Source organism: Brachyhypopomus gauderio, chromosome 1 (genome assembly GCF_052324685.1).
Source record: "Brachyhypopomus gauderio isolate BG-103 chromosome 1, BGAUD_0.2, whole genome shotgun sequence".
Classification (NCBI taxonomy): domain Eukaryota; kingdom Metazoa; phylum Chordata; class Actinopteri; order Gymnotiformes; family Hypopomidae; genus Brachyhypopomus; species Brachyhypopomus gauderio.
The window spans coordinates 30,347,900-30,374,423 of NC_135211.1; the positions used below are offsets into that span (position 1 = coordinate 30,347,900).

Genomic DNA, 26,524 nt, shown 5'->3' on the forward strand with positions numbered 1-26,524 from the left:
GGAATAAACAAAGCCAGGAACCTCAGGCAAAAACACAAGCACTCGTATCCGTAGCTCAGCTAAATCTTCTCGCTGCAGAAAGACTGAGTCATACTTCAAGGGCAAATTACAGCGACGCTCTTAAAAGGAAAAAAACCATCCAAGTAGTAGCATTTTGTGTTGTTTTCGGTCCCTTCAGGAGAGCAGCTGTGTGCTACCTTCAATCATTTCATGGTTTTAAGACCCATCAAAAAGTTCTACCTAAGCTACCTAAAAAAACTTATACACTAACCCAAGACTGGGAACTTCAATATTAATTATTCATAAGAAACGGGCAACATGCACTGTTCATTCATGAAGTAGGTTGGAACGAAATAGCAAGTTTATCAGAAGCTGAACGTCTCTTTGATGTACCAGGACAAGACATGAACGGACAACCTTGTGGTTCCTGATGTGAGGCACTTGAATTATTTGGACCATGTCCTTTGAAGCATCATTTCTTTACCAGCATGCTTCGTCAGACTACACTAAACCCCAGAGAAGAGTTTCAGAAGTACATCGAACAGCTGAAGACAGGATTAAAAAGTGCCTTGTTTGCCCAGTTTTAGTTGTGCTGGAAAGCAGAGAGCCCAAGCGCTAGCATAACTGCTTTAGCGTCTGTTTTCAGCCTGTGCACATACATTCATCTTGGGGTTCATTGGAAGGTTTATAATGTACGGCACAGGTCCACTGATCCCTGGATTAGTGCTGGGCAATTTTCATGATTAAATTATTTTATTTGATTGAAGGTTTTAACGCAATTTTAATGATGAAAACGGGACGAGATAAGAGATGGATATGCTGTGATGAGAAACGTTTATTTAGGGCAAATCCTTTTCCATTTACCTTAATACAGTCCATAGATAACCATTAAACAAAGATGGCTATCTGGTACACTTAGTAAGACAAGCTAAAAATAAAAAAGTTAAACGAGGATTTAAAAAAATGGAATGCGCAGACAATTACGACTGACAACAGAAGACAGGAAAACCAGTGGGTACACGTACACAGATGAGGGGGTAAGAGACACGGGCACAGATGCTGAAGGGCTGGATACAGAACACAAGAGACAAAAGTGGGAAACCTAAACAAATATAAAAAAGAAATAAAACTAAAATAAAAAGAAAGCTGTTACAGTGGAGATGAGGAAACTGTCGGGGCACATATATCGGTGACAAATATGGAAATGGTTTGGATATGAAAATTCAGATGTAAAATAAATACATTCAAAATAAATGTTAAAGTAAAAAATACATTCAAAATAAATGAAAACATGTTTCTTTCGTTGCTCCTTTACTTGATTACTTGATGATTTTGTTGTCCTTGTTCTGTTAAGGGTATTTAAAGAAACCTTTTTATGGCATGCTTGCTTTTGCACATCTAAACTCTAAAAAACCTTTAATCTCTCTCAAAACCAGTGAAATGGTCATTTTCCAATTGCATAATGTAAAAAAAAGAAAAAAAAATCAAGGCTCGTCTGTGAGTTTTTTTTTCCTGTATCATCCAGTGCTACCCTGGATTAAGCTTCATTTTATTCAGGTCAGTGGACAGGCCACTATAGGCACACTGACCGTAATGAGTATTGGACTGCGTTACATATGGTGTTCATCTTTACCGGTGAAAACATGGATGAAGAAACAGCATCAACATCAACAGAATCTTAACCCACAACCGCATGACAACTTAACCAATTCCCATATAACTAAGCTCTCTACGAACTGACAGAAATTCTTCTTAAAACCTTTTTAAAGAACATTAGGTCCCACACAAGCCTCTTTGGCACTAGATAACTGGCTGTCTCACAAAATCAGAGTAAAGCACATGTCTAGCTACAAACCCACCTACATATTAATATTATGTACTTATGTACATCTACGTATTTAGCAAACACTTATTCAGAGTATCTTACAATTTCAATCATGTTCCAAAAGAAGCAAATGTGTTGTGAGGACTCTTTCTTAAGCAGCAAGCATGGTGCAGGTCCTGGAAAGGGCACCGAGACCCTATCTGTGTCTGATAGGGTCACACCCTTTGACCTTTTTCTAGAATACTCCCCTCCAATTATAAAAGTGTTGATAGCTGACTAACAGTTAATAGGCTTTGGCTAGCTAACTGCAACTACAGCTTCATGAAGACTCATTAGAGTAAATGACTGACTCCACAGTCAGTCATGAAATGTGTGTCAAGATGAAAGGAGTGTGGCTAAATACCATATTATAAGGGGGAAAAGGGTGAGTAATTTAAGCGAAAGGCAGTGTTTTGTGATGATGTGCGTGTGGACTGAATTATTAATGGGGGATTATGTGGGATCAGATAGGGGCCGTCGTGATGGACAGATGCAAGGCAGCAGGCGTCCTGCCTCCTGCGTGAGATCCTGCGTGCAATCCTGCGTGTGATGGCATGCGTGGGAATCCTCGAGTGACAGGAAGTGATTACAACGGAGCAGACAAACACAGAAAGATCCGGACATGAAGCAGCTGAGTTGACTGCAGCGCATAAATTTGACCGGTGACTCAAACCCTCAGAGCACATTATAACACACGTAGTGCTGCACTAAAATACAACCCGCAGAAAGCAGGACACATATACATGTGTAAAAGGTAGTGAACAGGCCTCCTTTAAAACTCAATTAACAGGCATTGTCCTACTGCCATGTCACACCCTCTGCCACAACAGCTCAAAGACTCATACCTCTTATGGATGTCTGATTCATGAATCGTGAATCATTCATCAAACGACTCTGTTCAACGAATCAGTCAAATTGATTCAACATTGAATCACAATTTTTTCTGACATCTTAGTTTGCAATTTTGCATTCAGTTTACATGCAGTTGAAGCACATAAAATCATTACATAATAAAAAAACGTTAGAATCCACATACATCCCTGTGTAGCCTGTAACTGTCTTCAGTTTGTGCTGTGCACATTCTCATTATGAAGCTGCTAGTGTCTTCCTGCTACTGAAATGTTTTATTTACATTTAAACTGAGAAACAGATAGACACAACCATAAAACTCTGAACAAATACCAGCCATGCATTAAATTATATATCAGAACTGAAGTTATCCTGTTAACACGGTTAACACAGCTGACTCCTGTCACCAGAGAAACACAAAACCGGAGAAGCAGGCTACAGTTTTACACAAACTGACTTAACTTACACGACTGTAGTGCCTCCAACAACTGGGTGGGGAGTTTGACATGCGATTCATTTAAACGAAGCACCCAAAAGAATGCATTCGACAAAATGAGTCGAACTTCCCATCACTAATAACACCTACTGCAGATTGCTGTTAAAGGGACAGAAACATTCACTATTGCCAATATGGCAAAAAGTAAAGACTATGTAATACTCCATAATAAACAGGGACCAGTGTATCCTCAGTATCCTCAGTAGAGCTTGTGTTGGGGGGGGGGGGAGGAATCTGTTCTACTGTTCTACTATTAATAAGTGGGTGGGGTAAGAATGGAGAACAACAAACAGATCTGTCTCTGTGGGGGTGGGGTTGAGGGGCATTACTATCTCTGTGGGGGTGGGGTTGAGGGGCATTACTATCTCTGTGGGGGTGGGGTTGAGGGGCATTACTATCTCTGTGGGGGTGGGGTTGAGGGGCATTACTATCTCTGTGGGGGTGGGGTTGAGGGGCATTACTATCTCTGTGGGGGTGGGGTTGAGGGGCATTACTATCTCTGTGGGGGTGGGGTTGAGGGGCATTACAATCTGGTACAGTCAGTTAATCAGATCAACCAACTACTGACCCAAATACATTTAGTTTCAGCATTATATATATATATATATATATATATATATATATATATATATATATATATATATATAGATAGATAGATAGATAGATAGATAGATAGATAGATAGATAGATAGATACATACATACATACATACATCTTTATTGATCCCTTTGGGAGGTTTCCCTCAGGGAAATTAGGAACTTTAAGAGTTTTTTAAGAAATGAAGAATTTTGTAACATACAAAGCGCCCAGACGTGTGTGTGTATGTGTGTGTGTGTTCTGGTGTGTAGTCCACCGAGCCTGTTAGCATCCAGGACTCTTATTTCTTTGCTGTTCATGGTTCTTTTTGGATGGAGACTCTGTTAGCCCTTTGATGCGCAACATGGGTCAAAAGTGACCCGGCTGAGTTTTTATTTTCTATATCTTTGCAAAAAATTTATTTAATCATTCAGCCTTCAAGGTATTCCTCAATTAACTTGTTTTTGATCATCATATATCCTTAATTTATTTTTTCATTTCTTACTTTTTGAATAAAAACCCTTTTTGTAGCACTACCCCTCTAATGCACAACATGGGTCTAAAATGACCCGCATTCATTTTCTATGTTAATTCATGTTTGGCTGAGTGTTTCTATGGTACATCTTTTAAATTAATAAATCATTAATCATTTTCTATCCCAAGTTTGCAGTAAATATCTTGTTTTTGTTTAATACAAATCTTGATTCTTATTTTCCTTTTTTACTTTCAGAAAAAACACATCTTTTGTATTTATACATCAATTTTACACACATGGGTCACAAACGACCCACATGCATTTACCATTTCATAACTCACCACAGCTCCCATCACACAAGTATTGTTTTTTCAATTGTTCTAACATTACTTTAGAAAATATTTTGATGATCTTTGGGAAAGACAATTGTACATACTGTATTATTTTATTAGGTTTAGGTTACCTTGAGAGTGAGTACATTACTTGTCAGAAGGTCACAAGTAATTATTATTTACTAGCTAACTGTTGAACCTTGAAGAGGCCTGTGGTTCTCTAGTACAACATGGTGGGTGTTTCCATCCTCAATGTCTACACCAACTTCACCTGCACAACACCCTGGTGATATGGGTGGGGTGAATTCACCTGCACAACACCCTGGTGATATGGGTGGTGTGAATTCACCTGCACAACACCCTGGTGATATGAGTGGTGTGAATTCACCTGCACAACACCCTGGTGATATGGGTGGTGTGAATTCACCTGCACAACACCCTGGTGATATGGGTGGTGTGAATTCACCTGCACAACACCCTGGTGATATGGGTGGTGTGAACGCTGCATGGCTGCTATTCATCAAGGAACTGAGCAAAAATCTTGTCATGACACATATAAAGAGGTACATGGAGGGCTCACCCAAACTCCAACAGCATGTGCTTGAGGCAGTGGGAAGATGTGGGTTACAAAAATGAACCACAGCCACCACCCATCCTCAAAAAGACACCCCCAAAGAGGGCCAACGAAAGAAGAAGAGGTGTGCTTGCTGCCCTCTTCCCAAAGACAGAAAGAGGAAAAGGTGCAGAGACAGAAAGGCCAGCCAGTCCAGGGGGCAGGTGAACCAGATGCCTGAACCACCTCAACTGACTCCTCTCTACAAGATGGAGCAGCGAGACTACTCCGAGTCTCTCCCGGATGACCGTACTCCTCACCTTATCTCTAAGGGAGACCCGAACACCCAGCAGAGGAAACTCATTTCAGCCGCTTGTAGTCGCAGTCTCATTCTTTGTCTCATTGTATTCATGATCTCATACTAGCCAAAGCTTACAGTATGACCATAGGTGAGACTTGGAATGTAGACCAGTAAAAACCCTTCACCACAACGGTCCGTTACAGCATTCACTACACTGCAGAGGCTGCACCGATCTGCCTGTCACCCACCTGTTTTCTGCTCACTGTCCTCACCTGAGCGTCTTTTCACCTGTCCCTCGTCCCCTTGACTGTGTTTGTATTCAAGTCCAGTTTTCTGTTCAGCCTTTGTTGCATCATTAGTCTTCCACACTAAGTGTTGCAGTATTTATCTTATAGTCATCATAGTCAGAGTCATAATCTTAAGGTCTTGTTGTCCTGTCCTGCTTTCCCTATTTGTCTTGTTCCTCCATGTTCTGTTTTTGGATCTTGCCTATACCCTTTATTGGTTATTTTGAAGATGCTTCATTTAAATTTCCTCTTCCTTTGATGTCTGCATTTGGGTGGTCACTTTGAAAACCTGACATTGTGTGTGTGTGTGATAAAATGAAAAATATGTGGCAAAAATCAAATGAATGTTTGACCCCACTCACTACTAAAGTAACAACTTAAAACTAGTTATTATTGGATTATGTTAGATTATGGATTATGTTAGATTCAAAAGACAGGAACACAGAAAAACCCCACCAGCATTATATAACACTGGATATGAATGTGGGTCATTTTTGACCCATGTGTGTAAATTCAATGTACTATTATAGAAACTATTTTTGCTCAATAAGTATTAAAGTTCAAATGAAAATAATTATCAGCAGTGATAAAAAACAAGACATTTAATGAATATTTGGAATATTCAATCATAAAAAGAATAGAGACAGAGAAAAACACTGTGTCTGTGTGTGTGTGTGCTTGCGCACTGTATGTGTGTGTTAAAAAGCACAAACTCTGCTTTTCACCAAAGCAATCAGTCCTAGCCAGCATGCTTCTGTACACCACACACAATGCCCCCTCTCTTCCAGAGGACACATTATGTAACTGCCAGACACAGGAGGACCCGGAGCTGTCTGTTTTCACATAACATTATTCCTCACTTTGGCCGAAAGGAGGCTCTGTTTTCCTCAGCAGGGTCCATCCATGGAAAACTGAGCAAGTGAAAAAACAGATGTCCCCGGGCCCGACGCTGAAGCCGGTGGCCGAGGTGTTTGTTCTCTGGGATTTGTTGTTCTCTAGAGGGCTGCGGGTCAGCGGAGGCTGAGACTGCACCATGGCATCATGGCACCGTGCACGGGCAGGACAGGAGTCTACGGCTGGGTGGAATGTGCCACGTGAGCGTTCTGGACCGACCGACTTTGTTGTACTTTTTTGTGCAGTCGTTTCCTCTAGTGGAAGGGGGCGGAGTCTGAGCGATGCTGTTTATCATGTCACACCCCACCCACATGCACACACTAACTCGCACTCACCCCTTGGACTGGGTTATATCAATTTAGCCACAAGCACCATCCCCAAAGATTCATTGTATCTGACTCTCTACGACGCTGTGACATCATATCCACAGGTGATACAATGCAGTTGGTGACCAAAGTAAATTTTTTTTATGTAAATGTCTTTACATTTTTTGCAAAAGGAAAATGATTTTGATGCACTGTACAACACAAGCGTTGAAGTAGACTGTGTAGTATTCTACAGTCAATGTGGGCGTGTCAGTTCCCCCACACACACTCCGCCCTCCAGCACTCATGAGGTTGGCATTTAAAGACCATACGCTGCAAGCAACACCATCATAGCAAGCAACCAGGCATAACTAATCTTGGACAGCATCCAACAGGATCCGCGACTGGCATACAAAGCTGGCACCGCCGTTGCCAGGGGGTCGAGCGATAGACGCAGCACAACGGGTGCCAGGGCTAGGCTCATGGCGGACAAAGCCCTGCGTTGTGGCCCCTGGGGCCACCCCGCCATGGGGGTTGGGCCTTGAGTGTAAAAGGAGCCAGTGTCCCGTCCCCTCCACCACACCCCCCGTGACCCCTTCCTCCAGATCCCGCATCGAGCAAACTCGCAGGAGCACGGGACGCCAGACTCGTGTGCTCACCTGCGCTAGCTCTGCCTCTCACCTGCGCTAGGTCCGCCCCTCGCCTGCGCTAGCTCCGCCCCTCGCCTGCGCTAGGTCCGCCCCTCGCCTGGGCTAGGTCCGCCCCTCGCCTGGGCTAGGTCCGCCCCTCGCCTGCGCTAGCTCCGCCCCTCGCCTGCGCTAGGTCCGCCCCTCGCCTGGGCTGCTGCATGTGTGGTTTTGTGCATGAGGAAGTGAGTGAAGCAAAAGTATTGAAAACCAAGGCCACAGGATTTCATTAGGGTATAACCAGGCAACCAGTGGGCTACAGGCAATCAGCAGACAGAATGTGAGGATAACTCTATAACATACCAAGATCAAATATATTTTAAATGTCTAACTGCCCTTTATCCCTTATCCCATTAGTAAATGCTGTTTTTATTGGATTTCCAAATAAAACAGTGTAATAACATTTAGAAATGTAAAATGCATGTGACAAGCTCCACAGGAAATTCACAAAGAAATAATGACATGTGTTAGGTCAGGGTGAGTCAGAGAGCCAGTGAATGGCAGCATGTATTTGTTCCAAACACGGGGCAACAGGCCACAAAGGTCACCTGCTGCGTTAAAGGCAACTCCCACATCCATGTGCACAGCGCAGTCCAAGATACACCAATCAGGAGAACACCTACCTCCCCCACAGCTGCCGGGGTAACAAGATGGAGCAAATAACGGATCAGCAAACGAGTCCTTCAGCTTTGGTCTTACAAGCGCACGAATGTGGCAAACAGGGACATGAGGTCAATGATCTCGAAATACGCTGAAGGCCTGGACCTTCTCCTCTTCAGCATATATACCAAAACGCCGATATCAGAATGATTAGTGTTCAAGCACGGCACAGGATTTCTGGGAAGCACGGACATGGAATGCAAATGTGAGGAGCGAGTCTCGTTGGAAGAGCACCCAGTTCAGGCAGCACACAGGCAAGTCTCGCTCCTGACTTGAGAAAGGCGCTGCATTTTTAATACGTGTGGCTTTTCGATTTCGCTCTGCCCAGGGGTTGCACAAATAATGCTCAGATCTTTTTATCTAACTTGAGTGATCTTGGATGGAGAGTGTGTTTACAATACCGAAGGAGCGTCTCTCAGAACTACAGGCATGCATTATCCAAAGATGTAAATTCATACAGCAAGTATAGATTCATGTGTGCAAGGTTTGGGTAACGTTATGACTAAACTGGGTTTGGGAAGGGAAGGGTACAGGGTGCAGGCAGCCTTGCAACACAACAGGCTTTGGCATTTTGGGGAATTCAACACTGTGCACAAATTCGATGTAGAAGTGGGAAATTACACCACACTGCCTTCAATCAAGCGAAGGCTTTTCTAAACTGACATTTCACCCAATCAGTTTGTTTAGGAGTCATTTGAATATTTGTTTTTGCCTTGCCTTCCTAGTTAATGTCCAGGAACGGTCTTGTGTGTCCCATTACCATTTAACAGAATAAACTGAACACTATGTTTAAAAAAGCCAATATTTTCTGATTAATTCAGCAAAGAGACTCCAGTTCCTATTCTCACTCTTCCTACCCTGACTGGGGTCTCTCAATCTACACAGCTCCTCTCTGTCGACGGGACAGACTCAAGAAGTTGCAGTTTCAATCTGCCCCTTACAAAAATCACAAGCCTTCATCAGAAGATACTGATGCAGTTCACTAAGCCTTGTGGACTACCAGCACAGCAGCACTAACACTTTAATTAACTAACACACAACTCAGGAGGAAGAAAGTGATATTTTATTAGACCAGCTCAAGGGAATAAAAAAAAATGTCGCTTCCTTTGAGATCTGTGAGTCTGCCCTCTCCTCCCCTGTGCTGTTACTGCCTCATGTGCAAAACTTCACATCAGAGTATGAAAGATTCCCCTCTGTTTGCATCCTCTGATGAAGGACCATTTAGCCAATCCTAATGCTCCACACTCTTCATCAATGTTCAGCCTAATGGCAATGCAGATTTTTGTCACAATGACCAGTGTATCTGAAACCTCTGATTCAGGTCAGTAAACAGTTACATGAATGGAAAAAAATCCTGATTTGCTGATGTTAGCTTGATCTCAGCCCTCTGTGTCCTTCCATAAGATCAAAACATGGCCTAATAAATGTTCAATTTGAGCGACTTGGTAATGGTAATTAGAGCATTTTAGACTGTGTACTGAGCTGTATTTAAAGACTTCATTCTGTACACTGTTTGGTCATTTACTGAGAGGATTTTTCTTACACATTGTTACATGCAATCTGGATTTATTTTAGAATCGCTACAGGAAATGCTTATTAACAGAAAAAAACTGTTTTATTAAAATAGATTCAGGCCCATTGGTCTAGGATTCAGTCTGAGAAGCTAACTATAATTCCATTCTTCCTCAGGTGAAATGCTTGTGACTTGTTTATGAACACAGTGAATCAGATGCATGAATCAAAATGAGGGATTCAGGCTCTGAAATCATAAGTGGTCGGGTCCTGTTCCCTTGTGTTGTGTCTGATACACACACATCTGTGGATGCTTCCTCTGTCCAGATAACAATAGTGGCGGGCCAGACAGGATTAGACTCCAGATGGTGACTTCCAAAACTGGACCAGTAGGCTAAGCCGCCATTATACCGGCTTTAAAGGGACTGTGTTTATTTAGCAGCAGTGGCTGAGGATAATGTAATAGGAATGATCAGTAAAGCATCAGAAAACACTTTTGTCCCTGACAATTATGACTGGGACAGCAGCCATGTTTCCTAATACTGTATCTCTGATTACAGTACCGTTACCGAAGTCGAGCAGAAACACTGAAGATTAATCACGTCTGGGATCAGAAGTCTCACTGGTGTTTTCTGGGAATAGAGAAGATGGATCGTGGGGTTTATACATTGGTGAAGGTAGATGCAGAACGAATCCCTCCTTGACCTATAAAGTTCCAGTGTTGGTCGCGCTGTCACCGTTGGCATGGTGACAGGTGGCCTGTTCGCCTTGCCCACTTAATGGATTAATTAAAGAGCCCGCTGGTGTGTGGCACAATTGCACTGCTGGGAAGCCATCCCGTTGTGCGCCGGTACTTGGCAAGGCCGAAGGGTCAACCATGCCACCCAGAAGCAGGGGGCACTGGGGGGGAGCTGACGCAAGGGCACTAATGCCCACATGACCCGGCCGCCTCCAGAACCAGCAGACCAGGGTCCCACGGACTCAGTACGGGCGGAGGGAGGCAACAGCAAGCACCGTCTCTTCAGCGGGGGGACAGCCAGCTGAGGACTCGGGGGGGTGGGGGGTGTTTGGGAACAGGTTCAACCTCTCTCCTGCTCCTAGCCTGTTCTGGAGCCAGGCCAGTGGAGATTGTCTAAAGGTGATGGAGGAGGGACAGTGTCTGTATAATGAAACATGCTGGAGGCACAAAGACCCAGTGCCAATATCAAAATACAATCAATGCATTTGCAGTGTGATTCTGTTCAAAGATACTTCTGATGTACGTTTTCCAGAGTGAGTACTTTCCAAAGGGTGAGGACTCAAACTCGGCCATAAATTCACTGTTTCATGCTGTGACTGTTAACCTTAAGATTCAGGGATATTCTGTTCTCTGCTCTGCTTTAACAAAACATACAGAAAGCAAAATATAAACCTAAATGTTGCCTTACTGAGTCATAAATATCTTCAATTTCCTCAAAGGATCTTAGCAAATCTATCCTATTCCAGTCATATCCACAAAACAATTGGCCCCAAGACAAAATGGAAAACAGGAAATACGATTTAGCAATGAGGGTGAGTTTTACAGTTCAGCAACATATTTAAATGCGAACTGTCTCCTCAACAAGGATGAGGGGATGTGGTCTCCTTCGAGCCGCCCTCTTTTCATTCAACAACCACTAATGTTTTAAGGTGAAGTACACTTGAACATAAACACTTTCACACTGGACTCTTTACGCTTGTTTTGCATGGAGGTATCTGGCAATGACACATAACAAGGAATTAACTACAGCCAACAAAAGAAAGGCGGGCGAGGTAAAAGAAAGACAAAGAGAGAGAGAGAGAGAGAGAGAGAGAGAGAGGATGAGTGAGCACTGGCAGAATTTGGGGAGCATTCAAAAGGAAGCAGAGGAAGAATGAGGGTTAGTGAGTGAATGAGAAGTTGAGACAATTTGGAGGTTGTGGGAGGAGACTGGACCCAGCAAAGCAAAGGGAGAGGGTGAGGGAGTTGGTGTGAGACAGAGAGATCAAACTGAAGTGCAGGACGAAGACACATAAAGCCCCTGACCAGATGGTGCACGCCAAAATAAAAGTCCCAATTGGACATGTTAACGCACACGCATGTGCGCTTTGAAGACAGTAAAAGTCACCTGGTTTTACATACATATAAAAAGACTGATGGTAAAAATATCCCAACAGATTTGTCATTTGGCCTTTAGTCAATAAAGCTTGTGCCTGTGTGTGTGTGTGTGTGTGTGTGTGTGTGTGTGTGTGTGTGTGTGTGTGTGTGTGTGTGTGTGCGCGCGCGCGTTCAGATGCAGAAGTATGCTGACACAGCCCAGTGGAGAATGGCCATCTTCTCTCACTTCTATACGTTCATTGAGACCCTCCATCTTGGGGTTACTATGATTTCCCATAGGTCATGTGTCATCTCTACTTCACTGTGTGTGCATGTGTGGGGGGTCTGCACATGTGCAGCTAACCTTCCACACGCTCCTCTTCACCTCACGCGAACCTCACATGCTTCACAAAGCCACTTTGCCATAACAAGGTTAGCTGCAGATCTCTTCCCAAATATTGAGCCACTGCCGTGCACAAACAGTTGTGTATGTGCTGAACACAGAGCTCACCGACACAGGACACCTGACAAGTAGTTACACTTCATCACAGGGATAATTAATGAAATGGCACTGTGGAAGCCTGTCACGTCAGACCCGGCTGAGAGAGAAAGAACCTACACAGCAAACGACATGTCAGAGTTACTGAGAAGAGACAGCAGCTTCTCACACCAGTGTCAACTTCACTCTGTCTCTCAAGCTCACTCAGCGTCTTTCATCTCTCTCTCTCTCTCTCTCTCTCTCTCTCTCTCTCTCTCTCTCTCTCTCACACACACAGACTATTACAGGTTCCATCTCACTCACTCTAAAGAGGTGAGAGCATGAGCCCCCTCTCCTGAGACCCTGCCACCACTACGGCCTCCCCTGCCTGTAGGGCACGTTCGCCCAGTCACAGGATCCTTGGGGCGGTGCGTTCGAGCCATCCGAACATCACTCGGTGTGTTCAAACGGTCACATGACCTTGTGCCAGCCCTGCTACAAACGCTCCGGGTCTCCATCTCTCCTCTAAGTCTGCTGCATCACCAGCTATGTCACATTATACAACATTATAACACATCGGTTATAAGATCAGTTACTGTTCTATGCTTCTTTCCTGCATTTCTGCATTTGAACAGAACCTCTAGAATAACCATTTTTATTATATAACCTGAGCAAAAGAAAAAAGTCCCATTTGACTGGTAAGTTTGTACGAACTGGTTAAACTGTGTCATGTTCTGAGCATAATGTCTCCCAATATGGGCAGCGCCAATGTTACAGGGGTGTGTTACACTCACAATACCTCCCTGCCAATTACACAGAGATAAACATGTTGGAGAATGGGTAATGAGTGAACAGCCATTGACTTGTTCAAAAATGAGGCGTAGCTACCAAGGTAGGTGTCACATCAAAATGAACAGCAGTGGAACTGATCAGAGATACACACGTCCCATTAAAACGCTTTGATGTTTGTATCATGGACTTCATCATTGGACTGGTAAAGAATGTCGATGGGATTTGCGCTAATTGATGTGAGTACTTGGGCGCTAATCATTAGCGTAAACGTCATGAACCTGTGCTGGTTTTTGTGCTGTCTCAACAATCTGGTTAAGATAGGGCGAAACAGTTAAACCTGAAATCTATATAATACAAAGCTGTTTGTAATGGGAGTTTATTAGCAAGGGCAGTGAAAGGCTACTTTTGTCAATGGCTATGTCAGACTTTGAGTGATTTCCGCTGCGGACAGATTTAGCCAAGTGTCATCACGAATCTACTGACCATTTTGCCCGTCGGCAGCCATCCAAATAAATGACTTCACGGCTCGAAAGATCAAAGCTTCAGCTAATCTAGTCTTGACGTGCCGTGGCGTATATGGGGAACTAGAACTATTTATATGATGCTCCTTATATTAGACTCTCCTGCCCTCTGAGCTAGACCTGAACAATATCGCAGGGCGTGGACTAGGCCACAGTGGTGTTCACTGCATTTATTATATACAGATCAGTGGACATGTGGAGTGAATCTTGAGGGGGGGAAGGTTCCTGTGACTTGACGGAGGAAGTCACCTGAGGTGGGCTCCATGCAGGCAGGCTAAGTGGCTTATCCACACCTGCTGGAAATGGCTGTGCCCGGTCATAATCAATATTACTGCCAGAGGAGAAACAGACCTGCCACTGTGTTGGCAAATCTGAACTTGCCCCCTGCCTGAAGTAGGGCAGGGAGAATCCATATGGGCCTCCCCCACAAAATCTGTACGTCCCTGAGAGAGCAACAGAGCGCATGCACAATCTCATTGGCATTATGGGTAGTCCGTTTTCCTCAGGGCTCATGGAGAATACGCAGGTGCTGTTTTGTGTTGTTATTGAACACAGTGTTTTATATGATTAGGAAGGGACCAGCATTTAGTTGCTTCAGAATCATATAAAACACTATGATCCGTAAAACCATGAAATAACGATGAATTTCGGATGCAACCAATTTTGGTCGACCAGATTATGAAAGCATAGAAAGAGACACACAAACCCTGATCAAAGCAGTCAGGCATCTAGTGTAGTGTACACAGAAGTGCAACAGAATGTGTCTACGTGTTTGTGTACGGTCAATTCCGTATGTGTCTTGGTGTGTGTTCGTGTTATTCTCTGTTGTTGGTATTATTCATCATAACTGTCTCTTGTCTCGTTAGCGTTATGTGCAGCGTATTTATGTGCGCATGTTGTCTACGTACTGTCAGTCATTGTTTGACTTCGTGTCGTCGCCATGGTTAATGGTAAATGAAACATTCTGGTAACGCTCTGCTCTCAACTCGTCATCCTACGTCCTCGCACCAACGTTATACAGACATTCTGGATTTAAAGGCCCACATATAATCATGTGTGAGTGGATGAAATGTGGCTGGAGAACTGAACACCTGAGTATAATGTAAAACATATTTTAATTTTGCTGCACACAGTCACGTTTTTTTTTTTTTTTTTTGCAAATTTCAGTGTCATGACAAGTGTGATTGTTACACACTTGACACAGTGATGGGCTTGTAGTGCAGCATCATGTCCTTCACACCTTGCAGAGAAATAACCAACTTCCATAACGCTATCAGATCAAATGGGCAAAAACTATGATGAAAATTCAGCGAAATCGAACCAACCGTCAGGAATCCCAACATGCTGACATTATTAATGAAGAGTTTGAATAGAACGGCTCTGCAGAATCAAATGGCTTGAATGGAATTCGACTGTTACAACAGGACCAAAGGATCCTGTCAGCAGCCCCCTAGTTAGAAGTGCGTAGGCTTAGAGAACAATGGAGCACTTTAATAAACCCAGAAGAAGGCCTGAGATCAAATTTGAGGCAATGACAACACAGACAGACATCTTTTGAGCATTTTTAACAAAGCACTGAAAAAAGAAGAAAAAAAAAACACAGAAAGAGAACCAAAATATGCTTCTCAAGCCAGAGAGTTTTCTTCCCCTCCATGGAAACCATGTTCATCTAAAGAACATAAAGCTCTGGTACTTGCTTTCTGCCGCAGATCCACGTGTGAAGTTTTGGCTGGAGGTCTAAGCCGGCAACAGACCGCAACACACATTCTGAACCAGGACTACCCACTTTAGACCGTGATGAATTAGTAATTAGCGTTATTTGCAGTCTCCCTCTGGACAGAGGAATGAGCTGGGGTTAAGGGTCACATTACAGCACCAGCTGACTGAGGCAATACACATCAAGCCAGGCCCCACGGTGACTGCAGTGAAACTGGTCTGGCTTATGAAATGTTCAACTGCAGAATTTATTTTAACAATGCCACAAACCCCTGAATATGCTGGGAAAAAAAAAACAGAGCTGTAAACGGGTCGATCCTGGCACCCCGGAGGGCATGAGCGAGCAAGTCCACCAGCTCCAGCACAGAGCCCAACGCAAGCTCCCGGGCATGGAGAGCGGTTCTGACCCGAGAACGGGCATGTGGCGATCGAATGCAGCCCCAGCTGTAGTAGAGGTGAGCAGTGTTGTCTGGAGAAAATGGGTGCAGGTAAAGTCTTCTACCGAAGTTCCACTCTGGACCACGAGGGAGCTCAGGAGGAAAAGCAGCCCCAAATTCTCTGCTAAAAACAACTGGGACATTGCATGCTGGTCTCTACACTGCACCAGGTGGGCCCGCTTTGTGGAGACCCGGTCCGGCCCTAGGAAGGGGGGGGGGGGGGGGGGGGGGGGGGTAGTGGGAAGTGTCTGGAGGAGCATGCAGTGACCCACTGTAAACCTTTAAGATAGAAATTTAAATAATAGAAAGGGAGACAACGAAGCCGCGCTACAAGAAAGCTGTTTTTGAAATGAAATGACGGCTGGGCTTGTGCCAAATCACTCAGCACTGCCTCCATGGCTGACTGTGTTACAGACAGTATTACATTAATGCAAGAGTTGCAAGCATTTATGTAAATTGAGCACAATTGAGACATAACGTTGGCAAATGCCTTGCAAAGCTGCTTTAAAAATGTAATTTTGCTAAGCCAGGAATTCATTAACGCTATAAACATTAGCAATACTGCCTTTTTCAAGATGGCACCGCAGATGGCACTTTAGTTACAACACTCTAGTACTTTTGTTTTTGATTATTCACTCTGTGTTTGGTTACTCAAACCCAATCATTTTCAGCAGAGAATCAGGTGGTCCATGGTAGGTTTTCACGAACCCATAAATGTTTTGGAGATCTTAGTTGCAAGAACAGAGGCTCTCTGTTTGAGATGGAGGAGGTGCAGGTGGAGAAGATGGCTGTGAGCTGGTGACGCCACGTCACATCACCTGATCAATCTCCGCTCCTTGGCCGACAAAATGGGTGAACTTCTCCTCAAGGGGATGATCTAGTACCTTTCACGTTCTGCTGCTGTTTTGTATCACCAAAACATGGCTCATCACAACTATCCCACACTGGATTAACTCTGCTGGCTTCCACGTATAACAAACACATAATGGAGCTATCAGGGACAACATCTGCTACTGCATCAGTGAAGGTTGGTGTTTAGATGCCATGGTGCTTAGAAAATATTACAACCCAAATTTGGAGACACTGTTCATACACACAAGCCATTTTATATTTATTCTTCCTGGTCAGTGCTTACATCCTCTGGCTAACATGAATGGAGACTACTTTGGAAAAAAATGCTAGAACTTCATTTATCATTCAGTGGGTACTTACATACTGTGGTTATGTCTAAAAAAAGCATTGTCTGATTATTAGTGGTTGATTGTCAGTAATTTTTTATTTATTATTAGTTTTGTCAATTTTCAAGTTATTTCAGTGGCCATTGTGGGTTTTGCTATCTTTAAATGAAGGGTACCAATAATTCCATCCAGATGTGTAGCAAAATGAAACCACAAACTACCAAAAGGCAGTATATTAATTGTCCCACTAGAGATAATAATACACTGGACCACTGCTACACGATTATTAATAATTTACATTAGTCTGTCCTCCAGCAGCTCTACGACACTGAACACTGTCTGGTTCATCTTATTCCAACCATATTTATTCCATCTTTTTTTCCATCTGCAAAGTCCGCAGTCAAAACAAATGGATCTGTGAGGCGAGGCAGGAAGTTTTCCTTGCACCAGTGAAGTATTTCTGAACCTGGACAAACTGACTGGAAGTAGCACGCGGCCCGCTGAGCCGAGTTGTCACCACAGCCACCCAATCTGTCCTGTGAACACCCAACACAGAGCGGCCGCCGGATAGGACAGAAACAGACGGCAGCAAACAGGAAGCAGAAAAGATCAACACTGCTCCACTGCTCTCCCTCCTTGTATTCTTCAAGCAGGAAACAGACATGGTTAATCGATCCAGATTCCTTGCACCCTGGACACAACCTTTTCAACTTCTTTAAGACGTGCGCTACAGAATCCTGTATGCTCTCTTACCACCAGACACAAGAACAGTTTCCTCATGACACCTCTTCAACAGCTGACTGACGTCCTTCACTATTCTATATCTACTATTGTTTCTTCAGAAGGAACATCCTGATTCACATCTACTTTACATATACTGTATATATATATACTACACAACTTCATTCCCATACATAAATAAATTATTGATCACATATACTGGTTCTTTATATAATTTATATTGTTTATTTTGTATATAAGATAAGTATATTTTAGCAGATTGATCATTGCACAATAGCTGGAACCAAGTTTCTTGTATGTGTCAGCACACTAGACTAATAAACCCAATTCTGATTCTGATAAACCACAGATGGTCTCATTCATAACACAACTCATCATATGTTTTATTCAGTTTTCAAAATGACTGAAGGAAAAAACACTTAGACCACAGCTGGCTAAGATACGATTGAGCTAGCAAGGGCTAGCGAGCTATCGATCAATAAACAACCATGCAAAGTTATGGATATAAATATACAAGGTGGTCCATCTCTCTCTCTCCCTCTCTCTCTCTCTCTCATACACACACACACACACACACACACACACACACAACAGAATCTCAAAAACCACCCCCCCATCACAGAAACTCTGGCAACAGGGAGAAAAGTAGCTCTTTTCTCTTTATGACACAAACCCACGATAGCTTGAGGTAGATGAGGAGAAGCACTCCGGCTCATCCAGTGAGCGGCAAGGCATGTGTAGCACAATAACACACCACAGTGTCAAAAAGGCAAAACAAAGGGGAACAACTGTGCCATCCTGAGGTAAGGACCTTCCAAAAAACAAATAAACAAAAATGGCGTTTCTCCTGTCCGTCACAACAACAGACGGCTAATTTGGCCAGAAGTGGGAGGTTGAACCCGGTTAAGCAGGAGTACAGATCAGCGCCTCCTTGAAGGTGGCAGCACAGGTATCTTGTTCAGCAGCATTTACAGACATGGAGAACAAGCTATTAGTACCAATTGTTCCAGCTCACAGCTTGAGGTGCAATTGAGCAAGTTAAATATATCCCACTAAATTATTTCTCCTGTAAAACTGTCCTGACCACCAAGCAAGCAAAAACCTAACTACAATGCAAGCAAAGGTGTGAAGCACAAAATCAAAATTCACTAATAACTCACTCAAAAACCTTCAGCCATTCTGGCTCTAATTGTGAGCTTAAACCTTCCCCACCAAACACACATGACCACCAACCCAAAAGACCAATGCAGGTGACACCAACATCCCGACAGAAAAATGGTTGACAGGAGGCCCTTTTATTTTTGGTGGGGGCACAGAGGTCCAGCTGACACACGTAAGCACACACACACGCACACACACACACACACACACACACACACACACACACACACGTATGCGCACACACGCACATGCACACACACAAACACACACCAGAGTCAGCCGCAACACGGCTTAAACAGCTATTAGCAAAGTTATTCAGCCCTAATCAGGGAGGGTGACCAGAGTTGCCTTCCAGAAGACAGAAGTGACTGAAGCCTACAGCTGACTGCCTGCTCGTATTCCTCACGTGCAGAGAACGGCATGCTGGGAACGTTTCTCCCCTACTCCCCAACCATTTTTTTTTTTCGTTGCAAGACTATAAAATAAATCCATGAAGTCATCGGTTCATTTGGAACCTCAGGGTCTCGGTGAACACAGCTAATTAAAGCTGAGCTACTTCACTGAGGACCGAGCTCTGAATGCCAGCAACTCGGTGTAGAGTGCTCTGTAGAGTGCTCTGTAGAGTGTTCTGTGGAGTGTTCTGTGGAGTGTTCTATAGAGTGCTCTGTAGAGTTCTCTGTGGAGTGCTCGGAACGAGCGCTTTCCTAAAGGCTCTTGGAGATCGGCACTATTATGGAACCATCACGGGTCACTGGTGTCAGTCTCAGGTCCTGCAGGGTTTTGTCTTTAACCTATTATAACATAACCACAGCAGGTCAGGAAAGGCCTAGTGATGAGCTGATGGGCTAAATCAGGTATGTTAAATCATGGAAAGCAGCACTCGTGCTTTGCCGGCGATGACGTTGATGTTCTCCTCATGTTGAGAGATTGCAGACATGAAAGCCACATCTACAACCAGTCCCAGACATTTGGTTACGTATCCTGTTTATGTACTAATGATGTGAAGGCACACAGCCAGCCAAGAAACAACTCAGCAGCCAATCGTCGACTCATTAAAACGAGACGACAACATAAAAAGCAACGCATTTCCTACTCATTTACCCGCCACAGACCAGCACTCCCCTTAAATGAGCGCTGACAATCAACTTTCATCTCACATTCATGATTTCATTTAAAAATCCTGGTTACAGACGTAAAACAACTGCAATACACATCCGTCTTCTAAGATGCAAGACTAGTAACACAAAACGAACAAATCATGTAAACCACCAGAACTCTGCAGTTTGAGAGCCGTAAGTGCTTGCTGGTGAGCCTGGGTTGACTAGCGTGTTTTTGCATCACTGCGGGGACTTGCTTACTGAACAATGCCAGTCTGGCAACATTTTTGATGCCATTAACAGGGGTTGTTATGGCAATGCTGGAATCCCTGTGCCAGAGCTCCGCAGGGCTGGCCTCTGTTTCACAGCAGTTGCCATAACAACAGCGGAACTCTCTGTGAGAATTCCCACAATGCTTAGGGTCCTTCAGCTGGGACAAGGCTGTGTGGAAGATAAGTCTCACAGGCGGCTAGTGTACACTACCTGCTTGAAAAGTAAGAAAATGCTTCAAATTCAAAGGTCTTTACCATTATGTGCAGGAAGAGAAGCAAGTCCCAAGTACTTTCTGGTTTTGGACCAGGTTCATCAGTGAGTATCATATGGAGCTATGACAATGTAGGATTAAAGAGGCGTATTAGTATGATGAATGCTTCATTTGGCCTTCATGTGTGTGCTTTCTCTCTCCTGCACAAATCCAGCGTCTGGAACACACAAATGTTCATTTACTGCTGGCCGTGAGGTGTGTCTAGTAATCAAAGACACGAGATCTGAATGTGCACTGCCTATGACAGTACAGCTCTCTCACCCTGCTCAACCCCATTCACCAGGCATACACGGCCAGACGCTGCCTCCTAAAGCAGACCTCCAGACAAAACCTGGGGAAGATAACAAAAATAAAATGGCCTAAAGACTTCTCTGCCTGTGGGACAGGCGCTGATCAAAGCCAGGGTTAAATATCACAATGGGGGGAAAATGCTGTGTCAGACACTGTTTGTGCAGCAACCAGTACTGCTTCAAAGCTTTAACCTTCAGTTAAAAGCCAGAACAACGTGCCTCTTTTTTCAACATTGCACGAAGTTCCGAGGAATTTTTTTATTTTTTTGCAGCATCGTTCAATCAGCCACTGACAGCAAAGTGTGATCCACCAGATCCACCAGACCCGACGGATCAAAAGTCCTCGGAATGGGGTGTGAGACGTGGGATCCGTAATTACTTTCAACTAGGAAGTGAATAAAGGTAAACCACTGAGGAACGGGACAGCTGATCTAAAGTGAGACACCTCACTCCTGCTAGGGTTTAGGGCAGCTCGCTCAAAAACAACTTTGCTTCACAACCGAGAGGGATCAATCCTCACATCAGTCTGACCCCACCCATTGGTTGCCATGTTAATACTGTCTCTTTTTTTTTTTTTTTTTTTTTTTTTTGGGGGGGGGGGGGGGGGGTGGATTCTGCACTGACAAAAAGCTCCAAGTCAATGTTTTGCTAATGGAGTGACTCATCCAGGCACCATTAATTTGCTAGTATGAAAAAACCATAGAAAAGCGGCTCTTGCCTTTGTCACCACAGGGTTTGTTCTAATGGGTTCACACCTGTGCCTCCTGACACTTTTCTTTGCAAAAGTTACCACTGATGTGTCTACAACTGTCTAGGCATCACCGAGTGAAAGACTCAATAAGCTACAGACTGTATAACTAATTTCAGGTTTACTGTGAAAATGCCGCACGCCATGTGGTAGGGGCGCTCAGGACCTTGGACAGCTCCACTAGGGTTTTCTGAATTCTGGAGGCTTATTCACAATCATCTCACCTTTGGCAGATTCTCTCGTTAATCAGCAATAATTAGCAAGAACTCCACATTCAGGAGTCCTCTGCTGCCACAAAGGAAGCACCAGCACTGAACTCAGGATCATCTGATGATCATTTTTCAGCTCAGCAAAGCAGTTTCCATGATGAAAGTAAGTTGCAGTACATAATAAGAGGAATAATAACAGCACTTACATGTATTACTATAGAAATACATTACTATTTCTGAAGCTGTTATTACAATATTGCTCGTGTTCATGCAAAAAGCTCTTCTGTCTGATCAAACCAAATGGTCAGAAAGAAAAACAGCAAAGGTTAGAAAGGATGTCAGTGGTCTGTCCAAATATCACATAATTAAGGCTTATTGATATGTGAACATCCGGCCATATGAGCCTTCAAGTGTGCACACAGAGGAAGTATTTTGACCCATGGGGGAAATAAGAGATCTGTAACTCTATAACAACTTGGAAAAGAGACTGTTGGCATGGCAAATTCTGTCTTCGTCTGGTGCCCCTCCCCAGACAGATTTTCATGTCTCATTGTGATCATGTCTCATTGTGTATTCTTGGCAGCACAGGTGAACAAGACCTCCCTGGGCACAGGGGGTGAGTACTTATCAAAGCATCCCTTTCCACGTGTCTGTCCCCCGCTACTACGCCTCTATGAGACTAAGCTGATCTCTTGCACAATAAGTTACATTAGAGACGGCCTCATTTCCATCACATTAATTGCAATACAGTTCATGACCATGGTCAAGGGCAAGGCACAGCACTGTACAGGGGCCTGTATTTGGACACACGTAAAGCTGCTCTGTGGCAAAAGTTGATGTAAAAAGTGCTATACAAATAAATTTTAATTGCTTACTAGATGCTGTTGCGTAAGAAAAATTTGGAAAGCAAGATGTCGGGTGTGATGTTAAAGGTTACTGAACAGGAAATCGTTAATTAATGCAAACAGCCAGCATCCAGCATCCAACGTAGTGTTTTAAGATGCAAACGGATTTAAGTAGTAATATAACCAGTAATATGCACATCTTTGTACTATATATACCAACTTACAACAAAACAGACACCGGAATGCTACATTGAGACAATCCTGCAACTCAAAGTGTAGGAGAAACATCCCAGGACTCGTCCTACTTAAGTTAATAGCAGAAATGGCAATTAAAACCCTTAATGGATGTAACGGTCCTGTGAATAACAGCCAATCTCTCCAGCTTTGCCCAACAGTACTGCGTGGCCCTGCCTGCCACGTCTCTATTATAAAACTAATTGAGCTCACCCTCTTCATTAAGCAATATTGAATATTCAAGGAAGAATATTCGAAATGAAGTCAAACTCTGCATGTGCCTGAGTTCCCTCCATCCAATATGAACTCAATTACAGACCATAATAGCTGCTTCTGCCTTCTGTTTGGCTTGAAAGGATAACAGATTCATAGAGCATGCAGAAAACATGTCATTTGCATGATCTTGTCTAAATACCCATATTAAGCTCTTATGTGTGCAACATTTTATTTACAACATATTGCAAAATCCCAGATTGATCACAAATAATGGTTATGATGATCAATTATCAATTATGTTTGCTTGTAGTTATTTCTCAAGTACCATTAAATATCAAAAAGGCATTTGTTTATCTTGAGACACCAAGGTTTTACCTATGAATACAGTTTTTATCAGACTCGGAGCTCAAACTGTAGCACTCAATCTTATCTGGGTCAGACATTCTAAAGGCGTGGCATTCTACTGCAACATGTGATGATGCCTGTCTCCTAACATCCACTGATGCACTGCCTTCCTCCCCATAGTGCATGTGATTAAATATCATATCGCATCGCATCACACTTCTGCTACATATGGCTCCCTTCTGCTGACAGCTCGCGGTCATATTAAGTCTTCCTGGGGGCTGCACATAACACGTGTCATGTAGTATTAACATTCCAACAACGCTGGTTCAACATGGCTCTTGCAGGCTGAAGACGTCCTTTAAGGCCCGGGGTGGGGGAAACCACCTCCAGTGATGGGAACTGCTCGGCCAGCCACTGGGAGACTGGAAACCCACACTGTGTTCCCAGAGGCCCCAGATACTCACAAAGGGCCATTCATTAACTGGGCAGAGAGAATGGCTGGGGCTTTTTACGGAGCAGTAGAACCTCACAAGCTCTTTTTTTTTTTTGGAGCGCACCCACTAGCTACCTCCTCCTGCCGTCTTGGAATGCAGACCTCTGCCCTTCTGAAAGACCCGCCTGTTGGTAGCAAAGCCAAGCCTTGTCGTTTCCTGGCTCTCTAGAGATTGAACCTAACAAACTTTTTTTTGTTGTTTATTTTCTGTGTTTGCATGCACACATATGTCTGTGTTTTGGGCCTAGATGACTGATAAATTACATTAAATGACAGTATGTCAAATATATTTATTAATTGCAGATAATGCAATGCTGCTCAATACAGTCAAGAGTCACAGATGCATTATTAATCATTACTTAGACAGAACTGTTGTATTACACAGGAAGCATAACAAATTCTTTTTGACCTCTGCAGATCATAAGCATATGATTTATTAAGGCCGCCTAAGCACAATAGTGAGCTGGTAGTCTTGGTAGGGCCCTGTTTGAATTGCATATTTCATTGCATATTTAATTTGGGTCAGCATTTATAAATAGATGCTGACTGGGCCATGTGCAGATGTGAGAACTGCCATTTTGTCATATCACTCAGCAGAGAACTCCACTAAACAGACCTACATTGAAATTATGATGTGTTTATTGTTTACAGTGCTTTTTGTTTACAGTTTTTTGTTTACATGCAGTTAAGCCAGAGAAGTTAGCCATAATTTGGCCTTTGTGCCCCTACTGACATTTATTAGTAAAACTCAGGATGAATTTAAAAACTGGCTTTGAGTTTATAATGCAGAGTTTCTAGTTCATATCAGTCCTCTCAACTGTTTTGAAGTAGTTGATTCCAGTTTCTTAATATTGCCTGAAGTGTTCCCGCATGCTGGGTGAAATGCTTTTATTGCCAGACAAGCCCAATGACAAATTAATAATTAATTTAACTAAATTAAATCAAAATGTAATATATTATATAATATTAAATAAATATAATATCATTCATAATTCTGAATAATTTTTGAAATATTCTGAACAGGACTGCTGGAAATCATGCATCACTAGACGGTGGTTTTGAATGCAGTGGTTACTGTGTGGGTTATCTTGGGTGATATATCTGCTGCCGCTGTTCCCCAAGACTCAAATGAAGATAAATGATTATTGTTTTCTTGAGTTATGAATGCATTTTTTTCTGTACACCTGTTGTAAATGTACTTCAGTACCGTCGACGCCACCTATCGGCCAAAACTATAATATATGACGATGATACACTAACATATTAGTGTTCAACAATAGACAATTAAAATACATCATCAATACGGAATAGAAATTATGCTAAAGAAATTCGTTTTTATTAAAAAATGATCAGAACCAAAGACCAAAGCAGAACAAACCTTCAGGACAGCTGCGGATTTTCTATTTTCTCCAGTAATGTAGTTTGCTATAATTGCAACAGTATTGGTGCACATACTTTCTGATGCAATCAACGTTTTTAACAGCCTGGGTAACAAGGAATTAAATTTGTATGTTTGTGTCTAGGTAGGTTTTAGACCAAGCGAGACCAAAACATGCATCAGAGTATGAGAATTCAAACACAACTCACCCACTCCGAGTTTTTCATTATCCGTCGGTGTCCACATGATCCCAGTTAAACTCCCAAGATATCAAGTATGATTCAGTTGTGTTCATGAACAGTTATTCATGAAAATAGGCTACAGCAGATTCAAACGTATAAACTACAGCGCAGCTTTATATCGGAACATCTATTTATAAGGGCTTTGGTAATCATACTTCGATCTTTGAATGACACATCTCAACCATAGCGTGATCACCTCTTCTCAATGGTTTTCGCCAGCATGAATTCGAGTTGTTCGGAATCTTGAACCCCGCTATCGTGATTCAGTCTCTCTTCTCTTCTCTTTTCTATCAGTGCATCAGCATCTGAAACGCCAGACAGGATGAAGACAATCGTTTATTTATTTAATTTGGTCGCACGTCAGCTTCTCCGTTGGTCAGTCCCCTCTGGTGACTGTCCGAAATCGCCCCGAGGTCTGATATGGAAATATGTAGTAGCGGGTGGCGCCGCTCCGAGACGAGCGGACCCGCAGAGCTTCACGCACGTGTGCGCATGTTGTTTTCCTCCATCAGCGCCCAAGCGTCCTGCTGTTTACCATGTCGGAGTGTGAACTACATACTCTTTACAGACAGTGCTGCGCCATCTTTCTCCGTCCGCCGTCACATGATGTAAACTGTCACATAGTTCGCTAATCGTACTCTGGTGGAGTTTGCTGGTTAACGCCTATGATGGGCCCGTTTAACGGCAGCCTGTGCCAAACAGCGCTTTACAAACTGGTTTAAATGTTTGAGCTGATGCCCAGATATGAGTGGCCTGCTTCAGCACGCTAGTCCTCATTATCCTAGTTACTAGTGTAAACTTTCTGTTCTTCTTAAATTATCATTTATTACTTACTGTTAACATAGCGTTTGGAAGAACCTGAATGAAGTTCACTGCCATTATTTTATTGTAAAGTAATCTGGCAGTTTAATTCACACCCGCAGACATCCTGCGGACACAACACGCCCCTTCCGAATGTGGGTTAACCGGCCATC

General features: G+C 43.3%; 1 protein-coding gene across 9 annotated transcripts in view; it reads right to left on the reverse strand.

Moving 5' to 3' along the window:
* The window catches only part of dock3 (dedicator of cytokinesis 3), a 173,872-nt gene extending 147,561 nt beyond the window's left edge, over positions 1-26,311 (reverse strand). For 6 of the 9 annotated variants that reach the window (XM_077008180.1, XM_077008170.1, XM_077008162.1 and 3 more), the window contains exon 1: positions 25,518-26,309. In XM_077008180.1, the coding sequence (XP_076864295.1) occupies positions 25,518-25,554 (37 nt within the window). In that variant the 5' untranslated portion in view covers positions 25,555-26,309. Of the gene's footprint in view, positions 1-25,517 lie in introns of all 9 variants that reach the window. The other 3 variants (XR_013131732.1, XM_077008236.1, XM_077008187.1) reach the window with 2 other exon arrangements.
* Positions 26,312-26,524: the final 213 nt, after the last annotated feature.